The sequence below is a fragment of the Hoplias malabaricus genome, chromosome 17 (assembly GCF_029633855.1).
Source record: "Hoplias malabaricus isolate fHopMal1 chromosome 17, fHopMal1.hap1, whole genome shotgun sequence".
In the NCBI taxonomy this organism is placed as follows: Eukaryota; Metazoa; Chordata; class Actinopteri; order Characiformes; family Erythrinidae; genus Hoplias; species Hoplias malabaricus.
The window spans coordinates 26,363,294-26,384,503 of NC_089816.1; the positions used below are offsets into that span (position 1 = coordinate 26,363,294).

At 39.1% G+C, this 21,210-nt stretch overlaps 2 protein-coding genes across 4 annotated transcripts; one reads left to right on the top strand and one right to left on the bottom strand.

The window, feature by feature from the left end:
- Positions 1–1,745: 1,745 nt before the first annotated feature.
- On the bottom strand, positions 1,746–13,136 carry npy7r (neuropeptide Y receptor Y7). Of its 2 annotated transcripts, none has more exons than XM_066649916.1 (2): positions 13,065–13,136; positions 1,746–3,046 (listed from the first exon to the last, which is right to left on the bottom strand). In XM_066649916.1, the coding sequence occupies exon 2, from the start codon at positions 2,995–2,997 to the stop codon at positions 1,885–1,887; it is 1,113 nt and encodes a 370-aa protein (XP_066506013.1). In that variant the 5' UTR covers positions 2,998–3,046; positions 13,065–13,136; the 3' UTR covers positions 1,746–1,884. The 2 variants fall into 2 exon arrangements, with proteins under 2 accessions (XP_066506013.1, XP_066506012.1); XM_066649915.1 differs by lacking the exon at positions 13,065–13,136 and adding an exon at positions 7,182–7,313.
- A 455-nt stretch (positions 13,137–13,591) lies between these two features.
- trim105 (tripartite motif containing 105) lies at positions 13,592–18,900 on the top strand. Of its 2 annotated transcripts, XM_066649224.1 has the most exons (8): positions 13,592–13,621; positions 13,747–13,960; positions 14,967–15,307; positions 16,043–16,138; positions 16,229–16,462; positions 16,809–16,828; positions 17,049–17,152; positions 17,274–18,900. In XM_066649224.1, exons 3-8 carry the CDS (start codon positions 15,026–15,028, stop codon positions 17,819–17,821), a joined length of 1,284 nt encoding a protein of 427 aa, XP_066505321.1. In that variant the 5' UTR covers positions 13,592–13,621; positions 13,747–13,960; positions 14,967–15,025; the 3' UTR covers positions 17,822–18,900. The 2 variants fall into 2 exon arrangements, with proteins under 2 accessions (XP_066505321.1, XP_066505320.1); XM_066649223.1 differs by lacking the exon at positions 13,592–13,621 and having other exon boundaries at positions 13,642–13,960.
- Positions 18,901–21,210: the final 2,310 nt, after the last annotated feature.

Genomic DNA, 21,210 nt, shown 5'->3' on the forward strand with positions numbered 1-21,210 from the left:
TTGAAAATACTGTTGTAATTGAAGGTGTAGATAGAGCAGTACCTTGTAATAAATATTTTGAAGTACCTTCATTATATCACAATCAAGTTTGAAGGACTTTAAAAACTGGAAAAGAGGAACTTGTGCACTTTTTTGGTTTCTTAAAAATATTAAAAAAACACTAGGTAAGATTTGGTTTTCCCTGGTGTATTTAATATATACAGCACTGTACTGAAATAAATAGGTAGGCTGTGTTGTTTCTACCCTCTTCTGAAAGTTACATGGTGCACTTTCTGCAGTGTTGAGCACAGAGTAACAGTGACAAAGGCTCTGTTCTCTCTGTTATAGGCACGTGAAGCACCAAAATGAAGCTGTAATTTTAAGTTAAAAATATTACGTAATGTTCCTTTAAATGGTACGGTGACCACTGTCTTCATTATTTTTTAGTATCATGAGCTTTCCTCTGGTTACATTATAAGTCATATATTGATAGGAGACTTCTTCAAGCCAGTTGTTTTTCTTTCACGGCAGAGTAGTTCATAACATGACACACTTACTTTGTACTTTGTGTGCAAAACAAAGGTGACATCTTGCATCATTTAGCCTTATAAATACTAATTCTGTGACAATGATATTTGGATGGAACTGTGTTGTCATTGAAGGTGAAAACAAAGGTCAAATTAAACATTTTCTGTTGTCACTGAGACATTATTCACCCACGGAAACTCCATTTGGATGTGTTTTACAGTTTTTCTATCAGAAAGTGCAGATGCTTGCACTTCCTTATTCAGAAACATAATTTGGAGCACAGTCTAGCCCTGTCCTAGATAGTGCACTTTCAGCCTGACGGTCCACAAATGCTTGAGCATGTGAGGACGATGAGGCTATAAGATGCCCTATTTCTCATTTATCTCTGTTCTATAGGTGGATCATGAGTGCCCTTGCTTCATCCTTACCTCGGCCTTTGGGCAGGACACCAAGGATGTGGATTTAACAGAGGCTTATTACAAAAAATTTAATGAGATACCAGTAAAGACCAATCAGAATGGAACATTTTGTTTACAGTTGTTTGACAAGCATGGTGAAGATAAAAGTATTAAGATGTTAATATGAACACATCTGTTTAATATATGAAATTGTCACAGTGATTCACTGTGCTTGTAATATGAACTGAGCCACTATAGATTCCCAAATGAGCTCATTAAAGCACAAGAACCACTAGACACCTGTAGAGCCTGTGATTCACAGCGGTCTGTTCCAAATACACATGTCTGAAGTCCTTTTTTAAATGGGTCTGAATATTGTAGACATTACCAAAGACTTTTAGGCTCTGTCTCTTATTTCTCGAGAGGATCATATCTCAGCTAATGTGTTTCATTGTTCCTGAGACTACTGATGAGTCATTGTGGCTGTTTTTTTGCTGTGGTTCTCCTCCATTTAGTTGTTAGGTAAACTTTATGTGAAGACAGCAGGCCCCTACTCTTTGATTGCTTGTGTCAGTTTTATTATTTTCAGAACTGCAAGATTATGGGACCAGAGTGGCACAAATTTGGAAGAGATTTCAGCATCAGCATTATGCCAGTGGAAAAGTGCTAGATGATGAAGCCATTGAACAGCTGTCATTTGTGATTACAGCAATTTTTAATCATGTAGCTTTCTCAGGTCAACTGCAATATAATGTTATTGAAATCAGAACACCAGTTTCAACCTATTTAAACTTTTTGGCATTATTTCATTTCATTTCAGCATTTACATTTCATCATAAATGTGCAAAAACCACAGGTAAAACTGACAAACACGGAACACAACCTGGCATCTGCAAATTAAGTACCTTATACATAGTAAAACACATGCATGGTCACAGCAGGTTTGAGATTTTAAGAGTCCCTCTGGAAGTGCCAGCAATTAGACAGCAGTCACTGGTTGCCCATCATTGTAGCCATTCACGATCAAACCCCTCAGTGATCGAGTTCGAAAGGAGCCCTCAGGGTGGATAGTGTCGGGTTTGTGCTCACAGCGAAAAAACATCAGGAATCCATTCCTGTAGTTCTTGTTCATCCAGCCGTAGAGCAGTGGATTGGTAAAAGTTGAACACATGGCTACGATGTGAAACAATGTATAAAGAAGCTTATACTCTTTAAATTTGAGGACCAGGTCAAGGTCACTGGCCAGCTGGAACACATGAAATGGGAGCCAACATACTGCAAAGACCACTACCACCAAGGCCAGCATCTTGGTGGTCTTCTTGCGACGACTGATGTTGTCGTTTCGGTTGGACGGGCTCACGTGGTTCTTCAACTTGACCCAGATGCACACATAAGCATAGGTTATAATGCCTAATGGAAAGACATACTGCAGAAGAAGCATAGAGAGGCTGTAGATGATTGCATCCCGATTGGTGCCATGAGGCCATTTTTCAGAACACACAGCAATCCGCAAGTTAATGTAGGGGATCTCCTCATAGCGATACTCCCTGAAAATAGCCAGAGGTCCAGCCAAGATGGCAGCAAATGTCCATGTCAGGCCAATGATTATGAAGCTAGCACACCTTGTTAAGCGCTGACCCAGGTGGAAAACAATGCACCTGTAGCGCTCCAGAGCGATGACCGTGAGGGTAAGGACAGACACATGGACGCTTAGAGCTTGGGCATAAGGCACCATATGACACATCACCGCCCCGAATTTCCACTCATCCAGCAATGTGTACGCCAATGTGAAAGGCAGGCACATGGTGTCCACCATCAGGTCAGCCAAGGCGAGGTTGGCAATAAAGTAGTTAGTAACAGTGCGCATGTTTCTGTACAGAATGACCATGTAAATGACTAATGCATTGCCAACCAGGCCCAGTAGGATTATAAGCGAATAAGCAGTGATGAGGGCTATCTGAACACTCAGGTGTTTGGTGATGTCATCTACAAAGACAGGCTTATGAGGATCCATGCTGTCATTGCCCAGGGTATGGTCTTCTCCTCCATGGACAATGTCACTGGTGGAGTTTGCTGGGTCTGAAGGGCCCATGATGTCCTGAGTATCTTCTCAGTTCAGGCCAAGAACATTCAGCATGTACCTGTTGCAGAAATTAAAATCTGGTTTATCGCAAATCAATCAAGAAACGAACAGAAAAATCTTCATTTCTTTAAAGTATTGTGATGTATTTGATGTTATGTGTTGTTTTCACAGAAATAGATTAAGCCTAAACAGACTAAACAACAGGGTCAGTAGTTGAGGAGCCTTTGTAGTCTAGGCTTAGTCTTAAAATATGTCTGAGAAAGTGGCCCTTTCAAGGTTTTACTTGTTTGTTTGTTTGTTTGTTTGCAGAGCATTGTGAATGGTGATTCTAAGTGGAAAGATAAGTTTAGTTTAGGACCAGATTTGATCTCTGTCTTGGACAAACAGTGCATATTGAAAGTGTCAGGGATGCTGAGATCATAGAATTAATTTTTTTCATTTAATATGTTATGGTACACATTATCATTAATGTCTAATAAAACAAATGGTTAAAACGATCAACAATTATGTGATGAATCTAACTTGTAGACGGATGTGGGTTAATTATTTGGCAGACAACATATTGCCGTATCTGTCTATATGTTATAACTAATTATTAAGAATTTTTAATTTATATAAAACATAATTAATATCCATTAATACATTTAAATTAAAATGTGTAAATTTGCATTAAGTAAATCCTGTGGATGTGTTTTAATTTTGCAAATTACATTTGAGTTGATGTGCAATGCAATTAAGTAAACAGTTCCCAAAAAACAGGCTGAGAACATCAAACGTGCATCAGCACTTTGTCTAATGTTATAAATCCAATACGTCTTAGTGTATTTGATTGTTTTGGGTTTTTTTTCCATCTGTCAAAGGTCCTTTAATAATGAACAAAGATCAGGGATGCCTATCTCAGCATGAGTCAATTATTGGATGATTTATTGGATGGTCATGTTTATTTCCTGTGGCTAGGTTTGTGTTCCCAACACAGAGAAAGCAAAGAAATCTTTACATGCCACAGCTCAAAATGTAACATACAAGCCTACAGAAATACTTTTTTAGCTCATGGAAAAAGGTCACTTCAGCCGATTCATTTGATTAAAGAGTGCAGAGGAAAAAAATAAAAAAAAATAATGGGTGGAGGGTGGGAAAAAAGTCGTTTTAGAGTAGCACTACACTTTCACCTGAGAGGTCTGTAACATTTAGTATTTTGACCAATAAAATGTCAGTATATGTACTATTGGTTTTGTTACCCCTTCTCATACCTGGGACATTCTTCAGATTATAAATCAAATCAAAATCATCCTCACCTGAAATTCAGATTGTCTTAAGATGCATCCTGAGTATATTTAATTTGTCTTTAGGTCATTTGCAGCAGGAATATCGAAAGACATTACGTTAAAAAAAAGGTTAATGAGCTCCTTTATTTTCATTAAGCATGAAGAGAAATCCAATAATATCCGATTTTCTATCTACGTAATGTAACACTACGATAACACTATATTTCTCTTAAAGGTTCAACTCATGACCTGAACAAACAACTATATTGCCATTTAAGCCGATTACCAGACTTGAAATATAATAATGCCCTGCTGTGGGGTCCACTGCTGGGGTGGGTGGGGAAACAGAATATTGGCAATAAGCTGCTTGTTATTTGGTCTTTGGTCATTAGGGACTCCAAAAGGAATCTATGGGACTTGGGCAGAATTTTATAAACTAAAAGATGAGACAGACCTTTCAAAGGGTTTTTTCCTTTGTTGGTTTCTTGAGCAATGAAAATGCACATGTGTGATTATTAGGCTGCCTCTCATATATATATATATATATATATTTAAAAGCACTTCCATTTGTTGTTATGCAGCAGGTAATTTCAAAGCAATTATGTAGTCTCATTTGAAACCTACAGAAGAGCACTTAGTTCGGAAGAAGGTTCAGTAACACATTCACAAACATTTTGCGTCTTACATAGACCAGGTGCTTATCGTTCTTTTTACAGTAGACCGAAGATTACTGAAGATTGCTTTTATTGCAGTGGTCTGTCTACAGCAAACTGCCAGTTTTGGATTGAGCAAAACATATGAAAAAAAACACTTTCATGTCCTTTGTAGGAATAGGGTTGTTTCTGTGTCAACTAAAGGTAATATCAATAGAATAAATTACTTATTCAGGTATCTCTCTGAACTTTGCAGGTCCCCTGTGTGTAGCACTTTGAGGGGCCCTTCTGAGACTCAGTGCACTAACAGAAGACACCATTTACTGAAAGGTCATCTCCTTAGTGACAGCCAGTCTTTGCATAAGAAAATGAAATGTCCAATCTTTTTGCCCGGTCACTGAAAATATCTACACATCTGAATGGGCAAATCAGTCAACCGAAAAACTCGCATTTTCAGGATGGTAAATTTACTATTCACTTATTACTCGAGAATTGTTTTTTGGAAATTGTTTCATTAAAGGAATATTTTAGTGTCACGATAACAGCAACATCATTTGTATCTCCTACAGAGATAAGTATCAACTTAGGAAATTGCATTGCATTCTGAGGACAAAATTCACTGGAAAATAAATGTTTCATTGTGTGCATGGGTTTGTGTGTGCGCGTGCGCAGGGGTTTGTGTGTGTGCGTGCGTATGTGTATATATAACAACTCAGACAATAAACAGTCAGCATGAAAATGAGAGCAGTGTCTAATGTGATTGGCTCCCTCTCCTCAGTGTGTTTCTGTATGCACCTCATCATTGTTCTACAGCTTGTATGAAAACATGAAACATTTTGATGCTAAAAATATTTGAATATTTGCCATAGACAAAGTAATACTTCTCATTCAAATAACTGCAAGAAATTTTATTTCATGCTACTTTCATCTCCCAAGTTTGCTAAGGATGCAAATAATATAAGTGTTCGTAACTGTATATATGAAATACAATATGAAAGTTGTGAAATGGAATAGTGTGTAATGCTCTATCCTAGAGAAACCTACCAGAAATGATAACTGTGGAAAAAATGAGAGTTCAATTCTTCCAAAGCTCCCTTCCTCACAAAAGACAATAAAATTACACAGACTACCTTCTTGATGCCCGAGGCATTATTTCACTTTTGAGATAAAGGTTACGTCGATCCCTGCTTCTGTAATTTCACTGATTATTGAGGCAGCCTGTGTAATGGTTATATTTGCATTGTAAATGTTGCAAGCCCTGGATACTATCTCACCTATTAGTAGGTTTCACTATAATGTACTGTTTTACAACAAACGACTCTGAACAACTTTGTTTACATCTCAATTACTGAATTATGCACCTTTTAAAAACAAAAATGAGGGTCATCTCTCTTTAAGTCTTTTTCCTTGATTCATTATTGTGCATTTACTCAATAGACGGTAACAGATAGGAGGAAAGTGTGTGCAATTTCCATCTCATATCACCTATTACAGCCACTATTTGGCTTATTAGCATCATTCTCCAGTCTATAATGACTATGTTTACTCCCAAGGAACAGACTAGGAGCCAAAATGGCTTTCAGGGCAACAGTCACATCCTCAACTTCACCAAGCTTTAATCCTTTAGGAAATACACAGTCTGCACCTGTCCAAGTCAGAAGAACCTTTCATTTTTAAGATAAATAGCATCAGCACAGATCAGCATTGGTGTATGCAGGTATATGATGGTCTGCTGATGGTTTAGCTGGTCGACCTGTATCCCAAACACAACATGTGCTGGTTTTAATGTTGGTCAGAATATCATCTTCACTTGCTGTTGACCTGCATGCTCCATACATATATATATATATATATATATATATATATTCTTGTATGTTAAACTTAATAACCGATATTGATTGTGTACTATACACCTGAGAATGTTTGAACTTATCTTCGCTTAAAAATAAATAAATAAATAAATAAATAAATAAATTAAAAAACAAACAAAAAAAAAAAAAAACGAGGAGGGTGGGGTATGAGGGGTGTTGTCCAGATATTTGAACAAGATAGCCATTAATCAGTGGAAGGTCATTTATCTAGCTAAGCTATGTCAGAAACAAAACCAACAGTGCTAACACTTAAAAAGATTTTGTTTTTACATAAATGCCTGGGTTAATCTAGCCTTGTTTTGTTGATTTATAAACTGTGGAAACAGTATTTAAAATGTTAAATGAGTCTTATTAATAGAGCTGTACTCAGAAAGCCGGTGAAAAGAGAGATGGGGATGTCTCACCTTTGTCGGTACGGTGCCTGCGGGTGAGTGCCGGGGTTGAGGGAAGACTCCGGTGTCTGGTCTCTCTTTCTCTTTCTCTGATCTCTTTGGTCTCTATCTCTCTTTTCCCCCTGCATCCTTATTACCCTTAATCCCTGCTGCTGTTGAGCCTCTCTTTTCTCTGAGAAAACTCTCTAATATAACACCAAGAGCTTCTCTGCTGGAACAGAAGTCCAACACGGCTCTGAGGGAGAGAGAGAGAGAGGGAGAGAGAGAGAGAGAGAGGGAGGGATGGAGGGAGGGAGACTTGCTAAAGGCGCTACATTTCCATCCTCGCCGAGTCAGTGCGCGTTCACGAGAGAGCGAAGCTGAGCTACAGTTCTCCTGCTGATTGTGAGCGCGCATTTTCACAGAGCTCCAGATCACCTGCACGATCTGTTCCAATAATCTCACCCACTGACAGTTATTTCATTCATTAAGCTCTGTTGATGTAGCCCCGTTTGGTGGTGTGCCTGGTGGCTTTAACAGACTGGAGATTAAGGATAATTAACTATAAGGATAATGTTAAGGATAATAATGATAAAGGTAGTTTTAAGTATGTTCATAATAAAAATGATTATGATTATTTTGAGGTGCTGGATTGGACCTCAGAATGGGAAAAAGTGAATGTTGTCCTGTAACAAATCTGTTCTGACACCACACACTATGAGCTAGTACCTGTGGGCTAGAGTGTTTGGGTTGATGGATAGCATGATTAATTACAATGTCATGGGCCTTGGTATTATATTGTAGCTAAATGTTATGGGATGTGTTCCTGTGCTCCAGAGACCTGGAGGTATTGGTTCGAGTCCCGCTCTAGTTGATTGTCTCTTCTCTCATTGTCCGTGTGTGTTCTGGTTTCTTCCCACGGTCCAAAAACACATGTTGGTAGGTGGATTGGCGACTCAAAAAGTGTCCATATGTGTGAGTGTGTGTCGCACTGTGAAGGATTGGCGCCCCCTTCAGGGTGAGTTCCTGCCTTGCACCCAGTGAATCTGGGTTGGCTCCTGAACCCCTGCGACCCTGAACTGGATAAGTGGTCACAGATAATGAATGAATGAATGAATGAATGAATAATGCTGTGTCCACTGCTATGCTGTGAAAACTGATTTAGTTTTAAATAAGGTGTTAAACTATTATGTTGAAAGGTAATAATTGCCAGCTGGTGTCATAACCAATCCAAAGCTAACCAAAAAACCCACAAATTATACATTTATTAATAGTCTGTAACCGCTTATCCAGTTCAGGGACATGGTGGGTCTGGAGCCTACCCGGAATCACTGGACGCAAGGTGGAAACAAACCCTGGAGGGTCACCTGCGGACACGGGCAGAACTCCTCACAGACAGTCACCTGGAGTGGGACTCGATCCAAAACTGCAGATCCCTGGAGCTGTGTGACTGCGACACTACCTGCTGCACCACTGTGCCGCCCTGCAACAAAATTAGAAAAAAGCTTATTTGTTCTTTTTTTTGCTCCATAACTTTAACATTATTTTAAGTTAATCCTATTTTCTGGTAGATGTCTGTTCAGATGGTGAACAGGTACTCCCCCTTCTCATTAGTTGTAACTGCCATTAGTTGTGATTAGTCTGCTAGTTGTGATCAGCGCATTACATTTTGATCATAACTGACATGTTACAATTGACAAGGCCACACCGTATCATTTATGAAATACGCTGCCTCTAGTAATGATCACACGCTATTTGACTGTTGTTGGCAGCGCCTTTTGGATTTTTTGAAACTTCTAAATGTGAATGAGTATGTGTTTGAGTGAATAAACTACAACTTTATTAATATTAATGACCTGATCCTCATTTTTTAGTGGTTTTAAGGATTCTCCAAAATCTTGTCAATTTGCTTTTTTAATGGGAGTCATATAAAGCCCCCTCCCCTCAACAATAAAAGCATTGATCATTTCCTCGTAAAGTTTCCTCTTTTAGTTTTCCAGTTCTTTGTGTCCGTGTCAGGGGATTTTCTAAAAAGCGTAATAATCGGCCGACTGTGGTTCTATTATATTCGAGGCACACAATCATTCAGCACTTATCACAGAGAAGAAAAGAGTGGTGAAATTGGTTTGGGCTGAAACATTAATATAGAAGTAACATAAGCGCAGTTGACTGTGTTGCTTTTGACAGCTGACCATGTGCACATTGCCCAATCAGACTTGGAAAAATAATGCATTTGCATTAAAAGAGTAAGACATTAGTCACTAATGTGAGTCACAAACCAGTGATCAGAGTTTTGCTACTTTTCCTGCACCTCCCTACTGGAGAGGATTTGTGGCTAATTGAGGCTGAAGCCTGTTATTGTGCTCTGGAGACGCTACGGTGGTCACAGGGATCATGTTCCTGCCCACCTGAGACGCTGGACACTGCAGACAGCACTGTGGTAGTCCTGCAGCCGCAGCCGGTCACACTTATCTGAGCTGACACTACTCAGAGTGTGTGTGTGTGTGTGTGGTGGGGGGTGGTCATTTCTAGCACTGATGGCATTGCTGTAATCTCTGCCATAACATCTTCAGCATTTTAATAGCCCTGAGAATCCACTGAATACCTGCATACAAACAAGATCAAAACTTTTTCTTCTCTGTGTATGTTTCACTCCAACAACAGAGAACACCAGCTGCACTTTAAATTGTCTGAATATATTGTGATAAATGGAACAAAACAAAAAACCCAAAACTGCTGGAACTAAAATGTTAGTGGAAAAAATAAAAGTTTTTTTTTTATCTTTCTGAAAATATGAAGCCTTAATTTTGACAAATGTTCAGTTTAGGATCCATGAAAACAACAAGCTCCAAGTCTGCTTTCAGTTTCCAATAAGTGTATTCTGTGCTAGTCCTAAGCTTATAAAAACTTCCAAAATTGAATTTTATTTCAATATTCATCCTATAATTTTTTTAACATACAATGAAACTTTGAAGATGAAGTGGCAGTGGATCACATCTTCTATATGTGCTACATGTTTATCCCTGTTTTTTTTTCAGTGGGGTTATAGTCTGTCTGATGTCTCAATAGAATGGTGTGGGATCGGCTCAGCTCAACTCCATTCACTTTTAGCATGTGGCTTTTCCACTAGCCGGTTATGTCCCAAAACCCCGTCTCTAATATAACCGCAGGCTTTGAAAATCACAACAACGTTGACAATAAAGTCAGGTGCTCTTCACTCATTGTGTATTCAAGTTGTTTAAGTTTTTTGAACTAAACACGGCTCTGTGCCCCAGTTCTCACAGATCAGTTTTCCTTGTTGCACGTTTGGCTTTTGCTGGAGATGTTTTGCTCGAGGTCATTTCATGAGCTGCTGTTGGGAGTCGGATAAAAATGAAAGTGAAAGCTGAATTGTAAAATTCAGGGATTTTACAAGCGGCGAGTTTGTGCTGGAGCTCTGCATTTTGTGGTTATCTGGCCAATCAGCGCTCTGTAGGGTATTACTGCTCTGTAGGGTATTTACATTTCACAATTTAGTACTTACTCGACCTAAAGCCAAGCAGGGACTGAAAAAGTACCGGGTTCCAGGGACCAGGTACAAGACTTGGCCAATGGAAAAGCAAAAGACTCAAGGCATGGAGGTTCCATTCAGTGGAAAAGTGCCATAAAAAACTACATTTTGTGCCTGAATTAAATATCATCATTTATTTGTATTTCCTGGAACAATCGGAGAATGACTCACATATAGCATTATATAAATACCAAGCATTATGTTTAGGATGAATAATTCCCAGACTTGACATTTTAGTTTAGATTAGAATCTAATTATGTACAAGTACATTATTGTTCTCACAGTTCACACTGTAAACAGTGATAATTCAAGTACAGAAAAAGACCTTTCAGGGGTGGGTGCTGAGGATGGGGTACCTACAGAAGATATAATACTGTTCAATGACCCGCTGATGAATAGTGGCCCCAGAGGGCCACAGCCCTGCACAGGTCAGCGTTTTGCAGCTCTAACCCACCTGATTCAACCGAAAGGCTAATGAGAGGTGCTGCAGCAAGGAAAATTCTAAACAGTATGATAAAGTGGCCCATTACAGCCAGACCTGGCACAAAGAAAATTAAAATAACACGTGAGCTTTAAAGATTAATACCACAAGTACAAATATATATGTTTTAAATTCTATGCAAAGCAATTTTTGATGGAGCTCTTTAATAACCTAGACCACAACACATATTTCCTCATAACTTCACAAGTGTGCTTTTCAAACTGGCAAAGTATATGCTAATTGGGGCTATATGTTTTCTGACACCCCCCAATCCCACCTTCACTCATATCTTAGAACAGTGTTCTTTGGAGGGATACCCACACAGAAATGTCATTATAGAAGTATTGGGTATGGTATTTTTAAATCAATATTCTACATTTATGAAAACCATGTGTTAATAATCACAAGATGATATAAGAAGAAGTCATTGACATTGGGCAAGACAAGTGAAACATTTCATCATCTTTCCAAGAAAAAAACATATAAAGCAAAGAAAAAGAAATCACAAGGCTAATGAGACATTCTAGAGAAGATGGACTTGAGCCTAAGATTAAAATGCCCAGTGCCACGTGTTGGTAAGAGGGATATGCGTTCCCCCAGCATCTCTGGAGGGATGGAGCACCATCAAGTACTCTTGGAATATGTAGGAGCGCAAAACAAATATTTTAGTCATATTATGAAATTGTGATGAAGGTTATCCGTGATATAAACAGATCCATGCTTTGGGAAATGAAGTTTTAAGAGGAAGTCAGGAGTGTGAGTACTCCACCTGCTGAAACATATATAACGGCAGACAGAGAGGCTTTGAGTAATTTGCATTTTTCAATGTGATAACACAAAAACACAGACTGAAGAGAGAGACAGACTTCACAAACCAAGATGAATCACATCATTTGTTTTGACACATTTTTGCTTCTGTTGTTCTCTTTCATCTTTCTCATCCATTTATCTGTCTGTGTCTGATCATTCATTTTAGACATCATAAAGTCTCCCTGTGTTTTAGGACTGAATAAATCTAGCAAAAGCTTTGGGGTTAATTGCGTCATTTAGTTTTCATCTATACACTGATTAGCCAAAACATTAAAACGACCTCCTTGTTTCTACAATTATTTTCCATTAAATCAGCTCCACTTACCATTGCACATTTTAGTTCTACTCTTACAGATCATAGTCTATTTGTGGCTCGGAATACTTTGTTACCTCAGTTTATTAACTGCCCAAATCTGCTATGTTGCCTAACAGGCCCATGGGCATGAGGGGAGATGGAGGGCTATCCCTCTCACCCACACTTGGACTCCCAGTCTCGAATGGCTGAGGCTTCTTTAGGGATTAAACTAGTAATCTCTTGATGATAGGACCAATGCTTAATAGTCACTTGAGGGTCTTGTTCCTCACTGTTGAACACTGCAAGTGCATATATATAACCATTGTAGCTTGAGTATGCACTTTACTATGCTGAAATGAACATTCTAGGCTCAGGCTGAGGGTTCAGTATGAAGTAAAAATAAACCAAAAAGACAGTAAATGTTGAGTTTGCAATTCTCTAATTCATGCAGGTTTATATAGGTTTTACTAAGGCGTGCATTATTTGTGCCTGAACAAATACATACAAATAAATAGGACAAATACATACTATGCTTCATAACAGAATGCTCCCATGATGTCACACCTCTACTCATCTACATAGTTTAAAACAAACTATATACCAATAACTTACATTAGAAAGGCTAACAGAAACAGCTCCACCCTCCAACATTTCCAAAACACAGAAGGGTTAGAAGTTCTCAATAATGTACAGAGCAAGGCACAAATAAATAAGAATAATGAAACACATGTACCATTTAATATCTGTAACTGCTTATCAAGTTCAGGGTCGCAAGCCTACCTGGAATCATTGGGCACAAGGTGGGAATACACCCTGGAGGGGACCAATCCTTCACAGGGCGACACAGACGAGTCACCAATCCACCTACCAACAGGTGTTTTTGGACTGTGGGAGGAGCACCCAGAGGAAACCCACAGGGACACAGGGAGAACACACCAACTCCTCACAGACAGTCACCCGGAGCAGGAATCGAACCCACAACCTCCATGTCCCCGGAACTGTGTGACGCTACCTGCTGTGCCACCTAGCGATCTAGCATTTAATTATGGCCTTACATTCACAGAGTAGGAGATTCATGGAAGGGGAAATATCAGGAAGGACCAGAGAAAAACTGCAGTGTTTAATCTTTTTATCAGAGTTTAGTCTTATATTTTAGTCTTTAGTCTATATATTTTTAGACAAACTGGCTACAAATACTCACAATGATAACTAGTTTTTAGATTATGTCCTACAACATATTTTAGAGGAGCACATGCACGTTCCAAAGCAGACTGTTATACATCTTTTCCCACGTTCACACTGTTCTCCAATGGTGACCGCCACCAGACCACTAGCAGGTCAGAGAGGTGGATCATTCTCAGTGCTGCAGTGACACTGACATGTTGGTGATTAGACACAGCAGTGCTGCCGGATAATTGCATGTCTTGATTATATATGTATATTTATCTCTCTTTCTCTCTAGTTTACTGTTTTATCCTGTGTGGACTGCGATATTGAGACTGCTTTTCTGAGGAGCTTCGGGGTTAATGTTACTGTTACATAACACAGGCAAAGAGAAGCCAAGGCAGTCTGTCAGTCTTCCGGGGATTTCCAGCAAAGCGAGCAGGTTTTCAGCGGTTGCGGCAGGATAAAGTCAGACATTTCAGACTAGAGACTACAGAGAAAACAAGGCAAAGGTATGTCTTATGCTTATTGCAATATATTATTCTTAAATTCTCACTGTTTTACACTTCGATATTTCTTTAAGCCTAGCTTAGCCACTTAGCTGCTCAATGTTTACCAACACTGGCGCTGCTAGCGGTGCTGCTACAACATTTCATTTCTTATGATTGGGTTTACCGAGGGTTTACATCTGTTGCACACCCTTAAAAGGTTCTTAAAACCTGTCAATGATTTCTTTAAACTAAGAATATGTAACCTTTAATGAGAGCCAAATGGTTTTCTCACAAAAACAAAGGCCGCTAAAACTTGTTTACTTTTCGGTCAAAGTCCTTCGGATTTGAATAAGTTACTGCCACTTTACTTTGTTTAAAAACGGTCGTCAAAACGAGTGATTTAAAGGGAACCCAATATATTTCTTAACCAAAATGTAGCACTAATATATATATACACATAATATATGTACACACACACAAAGGGAACTTATATTAATGGCAGTTTATTTTAAATAAGAGCCATATGCTAGCAAAGAAACGGAGTTATTTCTTATTTATTTAGCTAGCTACCATCCAAACGACAGAATGCATCCGATACCTTGTTTTTAATCCTCTTTTTAATATAAAACTTTGCTAAGGGAAACTTTTTTTGCCTTTAAATGCCCTGCATTAACCTCTCTGTCTGAATAATTTAAAATATTTTAAGTTAATTTCTTAAATCAAAAATATCCTACACAATGAGTATATTTTTTTTTCAAAAGCTTTCTGTGAGTTGGTTGTAGGAGACATTAAACAACTCTTGAATTATTTGCAGCCTTTCAACCAAACCGTAAAAAAATCCCCAGTTATTTTTCTAGAATCAGACCGTGTAGCATGACTCTGTATCTTTGTATCTCCAAGTGACTTCTGTTCACAAAACACTTGAACTAAACCTTTATCTAGCTGATTGTAGCCAAATTATTTTTATTTGCTGAAAAACAAATGGCACACTTAAATATGCTGACATTGTGTTTTTTTTTCCTTTTAGCCACATGACTAAGGGGTGTCAGAAGTGGAAGTGAAAGTCAGAGTTCCTTTTATTTCCAAATGGCATCCAGCAGCAGTGCGGATAGTAAGGCGACCCTGAGGGAGGACCTCACCTGTGCCATTTGCTATGACCTGTTCACTGAGCCGGTGATGCTGGGCTGTATGCACCACTTCTGTAAACGCTGTATCACTATGTACTGGCGGAGCCTCAGGGGCCCAGTGTTATGTCCTCAATGTCGGCAGGAGTTCCCTGACAAGCACTTCCAGACAAACTACCTGGTGGCTGGGCTGGTTGAAAAAGTAAAAGCAAGTTCTTCAGCTGGTTATCTGAAGACTGTAGAGGTGAGACCTTTTTCTTTTGCTTTTCGAATTTTTTAACACCATCCAGAATAAACTTAAAATGTGCTAACTTCTATATCTTTCAAATCTCTTTCTGGAATACTTCATCCTTACATATTTGAATGTTGTCCATGCACTACCACACTCAACTTACCTCAAGATATGTTAGGTGACTAGTTGGTTATATTTAAAATTAGTAATTAATATATTGATTTACAAAATGGCATGGTCTGGGTTTTTTTGGACAAGCTTATGGCCATAAAAAAAAGGAAGCCTCTCAATTTTTTTGTTTTGTGACTATCACAAGACATATTTAAAGCGCATGACATAATCATTTATGGATTGTAAGTGCTTAGTATCTGTTTACTGTTTATTGGCTGGTGTTGTTAACTTTTTTTTTAAATTGTTATCCTTTCTCTATACTGTTATTCATCACTGAAAAAGGTACCTTAAAATTAACGGTTGTCTTTTATACCAAAATTACATTTACCGTTGTATAATGTTAAAAGAGTTCCACATCCTAAATGAATGTAAAAGTTAAGTTTAAGCATTTGGTGATATTTGGCAGGAAATATTAAACCATTACATGTTACATATTTATCAGTCAGTCCCTAGTTACAGGGATCTTAATACATTACATATAGGTGTATTGTCTGTTTTATTTTATAGTGTAATAATTGATCACAGCTTAGTAATAAAGGAATATAGTTAAACGGTTGTGAACATCATTTTTTTCAGAAGCGGATCAAGGAACATTTAGAAGCTCAGAAGTCAAAGAAAGAAGAAATCATCACCATGATCCAGAAGAACGAGGAACAGATAGATGCAATAAGAGTCAGTGTATTCTAGAAGGACATTTGAAAAACAGTGACCTTCCCATTCAGTGAAGTCTGTCTTTTAAAGGCAATTTACCTCTTCTCACAGAATGTGGGAGCTGAACTCCGGGACCGTGTGCACGGTGACTTCCAGGCCCTGCACCACTTCCTGCAGGTGGAGGAGGCAGCGCTGCTGGAGCGGCTTCGGAGGGATCAAGAGCTGCTGGAGCAGGGAGTAGAGCGCCACCTGGAGGCTCTGCATGCAGCTGTTCGCGAACTGGAGGAGAATGTGAAAACAATGGAGCAGACTGTCAGCACTGTGAGCTGTACCGCACTGGTGGAGGTAACAGGCCACTTCCATTATCGATGCAGGGAGTGCGGAATGAATATCGGCCATTGGTGCAAAAAATGATCACCCTGTCCTCATTTCCGGCTAATGTCAAAAATTCATGTTCTGAATGTTATAGTAGTAATGTGTGGTGACTTCTAGAACCTAATTTACATTTCACACTGTAGCAGGACTATTGCGTATGACTGTTGCACAGATCAGAGCATCTGCTTCAGTGCTGGCTAACAGATGGAATAGTGCCTCAGCAAAGTCCCCCTGGTGCAGAATTCTTCATTTATGGAGCCACTGAAATATATCCTTCATCTTGATAATGTGTTCTTTTCTCTTTCTCTCCCTTTAGCTGCCAGAATTCAATTTCAGGTCAGTAGCAATTGAAGAAATCTATTATACAGCTCCTAGTGATATGGCCTGTCTTATTTTTAAAGCTACTTTCAGATTAAAACCCCTTGAGGTGCCTGAACATTCTGTTATTTTCTTAAACTGGGTTATTTCAAATTCTAAAATTTATGCTAAGGCTTTTTGTATGCTATTTGTGTTATTATTATTCTACTAAACTGTGATTTTATTTTGTCTGTTTCAGACCACAAAGCATCAAAAACCCAGATATTCACAAGTTCAGCTCTAAATACTCTGGTCCTCTTCAGTACACTTTCTGGCGCAAAATGTTTTATACTTTAAAACCAGGTAAATACTGTGCTAAATCCTCAAAATTGTTTGCAGTACCCTTATTCCTCATTTATCTTCATGATAAAAAAAGCTATGATGTTATTGACTTATCATATTTAGTTCTGGCTGTCATCCACAGGTCTGGAACCTTTGACTTTTGATGAGGACACAGTCCATCCAAGTCTTCTACTCTCTCGAGACCGGACCCAAGTAGTTGAGCATGAATCAATGTATCCCTACAAACGTAACCCAAAGCGTTTTATTCAGTGCGTTAATGTACTCGCAACCCAAGGCTTCCAAACAGGCAGGCATTACTGGGAGGTGTGTGTTGGCACAAAGCCCAAGTGGGATTTGGGTGTGGCTCTGGAAACGGTCAACCGGCAGGCCCGGGTCAAGCTTTGTCCTGAGAACGGTTACTGGACATTGCGCCTGCGGAATGGCCGTGATTACTCAGCAGGGACCCAGCCTTGGACCCAACTGACCTTGGTGTCTCAGCCTAAAAGAATTGGAGTTTTTGTGGACTTTGAGCAGCACAGGGTTTCCTTCTACAATGCCTTTGACATGCAGCTACTCTACTCCTTTTCCAATGGGCCAAAAGCGAAAGCTTACCCATTCTTCAGTACTTGCCTAAACGATCCTGGCCAGCAGGTCCAGCCTATACGTCTCCTCCATTTTCCTTGCCAGTGACCCTGAGAGTGCTGTGAGGTCGTGATATCATTATTTAGACTAAAGAGACTAAAAGCCTTATATTTACATATTACATATATTGCATATTTTGCCATAGATCAGGTTTTTCTGCATTCAGAAAAACAGAATTCTAAAATCATTAAACTGCCATATAGTGTCTGAATATACAGACATTTTTTCACAACACGAAACATGATTACATGTAAGGTTTTGAGTCCAACACAGGCTCTTTACTAATTTTTTCCGCATTTAATCATCGAGGTAGCTGTTGCTGACATGCTGGACACAGAACAATGAGCTCACATGTGGATGCAGTGATGTAGCTCTAGCTCAAATCTGCTTTGAAAAGATCAGCTTTTTGTTCACTCATAGATCTGTGTCGCATTTAGGCAAAAATGTGATTTGTGCTACTTCAAAACCCTGGAGCGAACCTAGCCTAAATCTGAGCCTTCAGACTAAGTGTTTGAATTTGATTTATATCACATTACACTGTTATTGCTCTCACTGTGCCTTGCAGGGACCTGTGGGCAAACGAAAAAAAAAATTCACTCTTTGCCTTGTTCATTTTAAAATGCTTGTCACGTACAAATTTGGAACATCCCAAATGACAGCCATTTGCATGTTATTAGTGCTTAGTGAACATTTCATGTACATAGTCTACTCCGACATCAGATATATCTTATGCTTCTTTCCAATCATATGAGAGGTGATGCCCAAAGAAAAGATTTTGCTCAGATAATTGACACTGATGTAGAGGTATGTCATTGTGGAACACTCCACAGTGCACAGCAAACATGACCTGGAGCCAAAATGTTCTTTCACTGAATAAATTAGGTTTTTTTTTATGGATAAGGCTTTATGTGCACTTGCTCTCAAGCATTTTTTCTAACAGTTGAATCAAACAAATCTAGACATGCTTGAGAAGTTTAAAATAAATTTTGCCTATATTTTGCACTCTTCACCTGAATCAATTTTTGTTGATTTCTGAAAGACACTTTAAGAACATTTACACTGTTAATTATTTTGGATAAACATAGCATTTCATGTAAGAAGTGAAGAACTGTAATAAATATAAATCTGTTAAAAGTCCAGTACTATTGTTTGTGTGGTTTCTGATGGGCTCTTTTTAAACAAAAGCATTATCATTTTGCTAAAAATCCCTCATTAGTCCAGACGGCGTGTCCTCATCATTTATGCCTGTCATGCAGAGTTTTCACTTCATGGGTGTTTCTGTGGAATGTGGTCATTTAAATGCAGATCACATCATCCTGCCTGCCCCTGCTTCCAAGCTGTGAGGTGACAGGAAGATGGTCAGTGGTGATCTACTCCCTGGTCCCCTTCCTCCCTCACTGATAAACAATCAGCACTGTCCCATCTACACTGGAGCAATGAGAGAGATAAATGGGTCTTTTTTTAAACATGCACATTTTAGAGATGGAAAAGGAATATTTTTACAGAGAGGGATATTTGTTAAGGCACGACCCTGCTGAAAAACAGTGCCATTTTGAAAGTTTCTTGAAACAAAAATGTTAAATATCACTAATCGTTCAAATGGATGCACTATTAAGGCTATTTACAATTAGCTAATTATACTACTTGCTTGTGCATCCGTTACATGAGCCCAAAGCTAATTTATTGCCTGACAACAGCATTAATCTGTACTCATCAAAAGTGACTTTCTTTGTTTTCTTCAGGCAAGTCATGATTTGGAGTGTGTCCACATGGGGGGTGCCATCCCGGATGCCCAAAACAGCAAGGATAAAGTGGTGTTATCTGTGTGAGCAGGCAAGTGCCTCGACATCCTCTTTCCTCTCACTCCTTGCGAGGGGTCACACAAACAGAATGGCAGGCGTTGTGCCCCCAAATTGCTTTACTGTCCTCTTGGGGGGGTGTGATGGACAGGATGTGGCACAGCCCCTGCCTTTTTGGCGGGTGTCGCCAGCTTGGACGACTCTGCTCTTTTCCTAGGGGTCACACCGCTTGCTTTTTAACATGGAGAGGAGAGAGTATTTAAATGTCCCATTAACATTCCACCGCTCTGCGTTTTGTCACTTTCATTTGATGTGGAGCTTATGCACCCAGTAACTTAATTGCTAAAGTTGGACTTGTTCGCACAGTGGAGTACACAGAGCGTAAATCATATTGTTTTCTTAAGTTAAAGACAAATTGAAAGCAGAATAGTCAGAGAATGGGATTGTCTTTCACAGAGGCCTGACAAAGGAGCATTTTGTTTCAGACCCAGGGCTTCGAATCGTTTAAAATTTCATTTACTTGTGGAGAAATGCAGCCTCGGAAAGGACAAAGACATTAAGATTCTTTATAATCTGTCTTAATACTTTGTGACTCGGATACATGCCAAATCAATATTTTCATTTGCTACCTGTGAGCTTGAAGCTAAAGTAAAAGCAATTTAGGCATCACACAAGTACCAAAGCTTACTATTGGTTTCCAATTTTAATTTGGATGTCAGTTAGCAAGCTCGTTGTTAGTCGACTGCTTTCATCACATGGGCCACCTGACTTGATGAGGCAGACAAAAATCGAGTGGACGTCCTGGAAACAGCATGAGGCAGAGGATCAGTCAGGTATATCTGGTTCTTGGCAGTGCACAGCGGTGAGTGACATGGTCCGGTTTCCTTCCGGTGAGCACGCTGCCCCGTGGTGTGTTATGTGACCTCAGGATGTAGCAGATGGAGCAGTGGCACTTCAAGGCCTAGTCCTTGAGCTGCACCCCCCGAGAGCACTGCTGGACAGGAAACACTGTCTTTTCATGTCAGCGCGAGAAAACATTAATAATAACATCAATAATAACAATGACCATAGTAATACAGTGAAATCCCCGGGTTGAACATCTATAGCATATGTGTATGAGGAGAGTGGTGCCTTAATAAAGGAACAGGCAATGGCTAAGAAGACATCTGCACCTACAGTTTGATCAGGACAATTATGAGAGGTTAACGGGGGGTTATTGTTCCCCTAGTCCAACCCCACTTTTCTTTTCTTGGATTATAACAGCAAGATGTAACTGGAAAAAAGCAGAATGATTGCTCTCTAAGCAGTGAAAACACAAAGCAAGAAGTATCTCTAAAAGTGCTAAAGTAATAAATGACTTTGCCAACACAATTAACATGTTTCTCTTGATTTCAGTATATTTTATTCTGAATATCAACAACATTCTTAGTTCTGTCACTTATAATCACTTCTATAAGCTCAGCTACAGCTCAGCTGAGGAATTGTTAGATAAGACATATAACAATGATATAAAATGGTTGTGAGCTATTGCAGATTTTAATGAGATGTTCTTTTGAAGCTTTTTCAGAACTTAGGAAAGGTCAAAAATGCATAACATGGGTGTGATTATAGTTTCAGTTGGAAACATTTTTCACGCTG

Bases quoted from the DNA above. Each gene is read 5' to 3' on its own strand.
- npy7r (XM_066649916.1), bottom strand. From the start codon at position 2,997: ATGGGCCCTTCAGACCCAGCAAACTCCACCAGTGACATTGTCCATGGA.
- trim105 (XM_066649224.1), top strand. From the start codon at position 15,026: ATGGCATCCAGCAGCAGTGCGGATAGTAAGGCGACCCTGAGGGAGGAC. The intron at 16,139-16,228 runs GTCAGTGTATTC...CTCTTCTCACAG, and splicing joins AACAGATAGATGCAATAAGA to AATGTGGGAGCTGAACTCCG. The intron at 17,153-17,273 runs GTAAATACTGTG...TGTCATCCACAG, and splicing joins GTTTTATACTTTAAAACCAG to GTCTGGAACCTTTGACTTTT.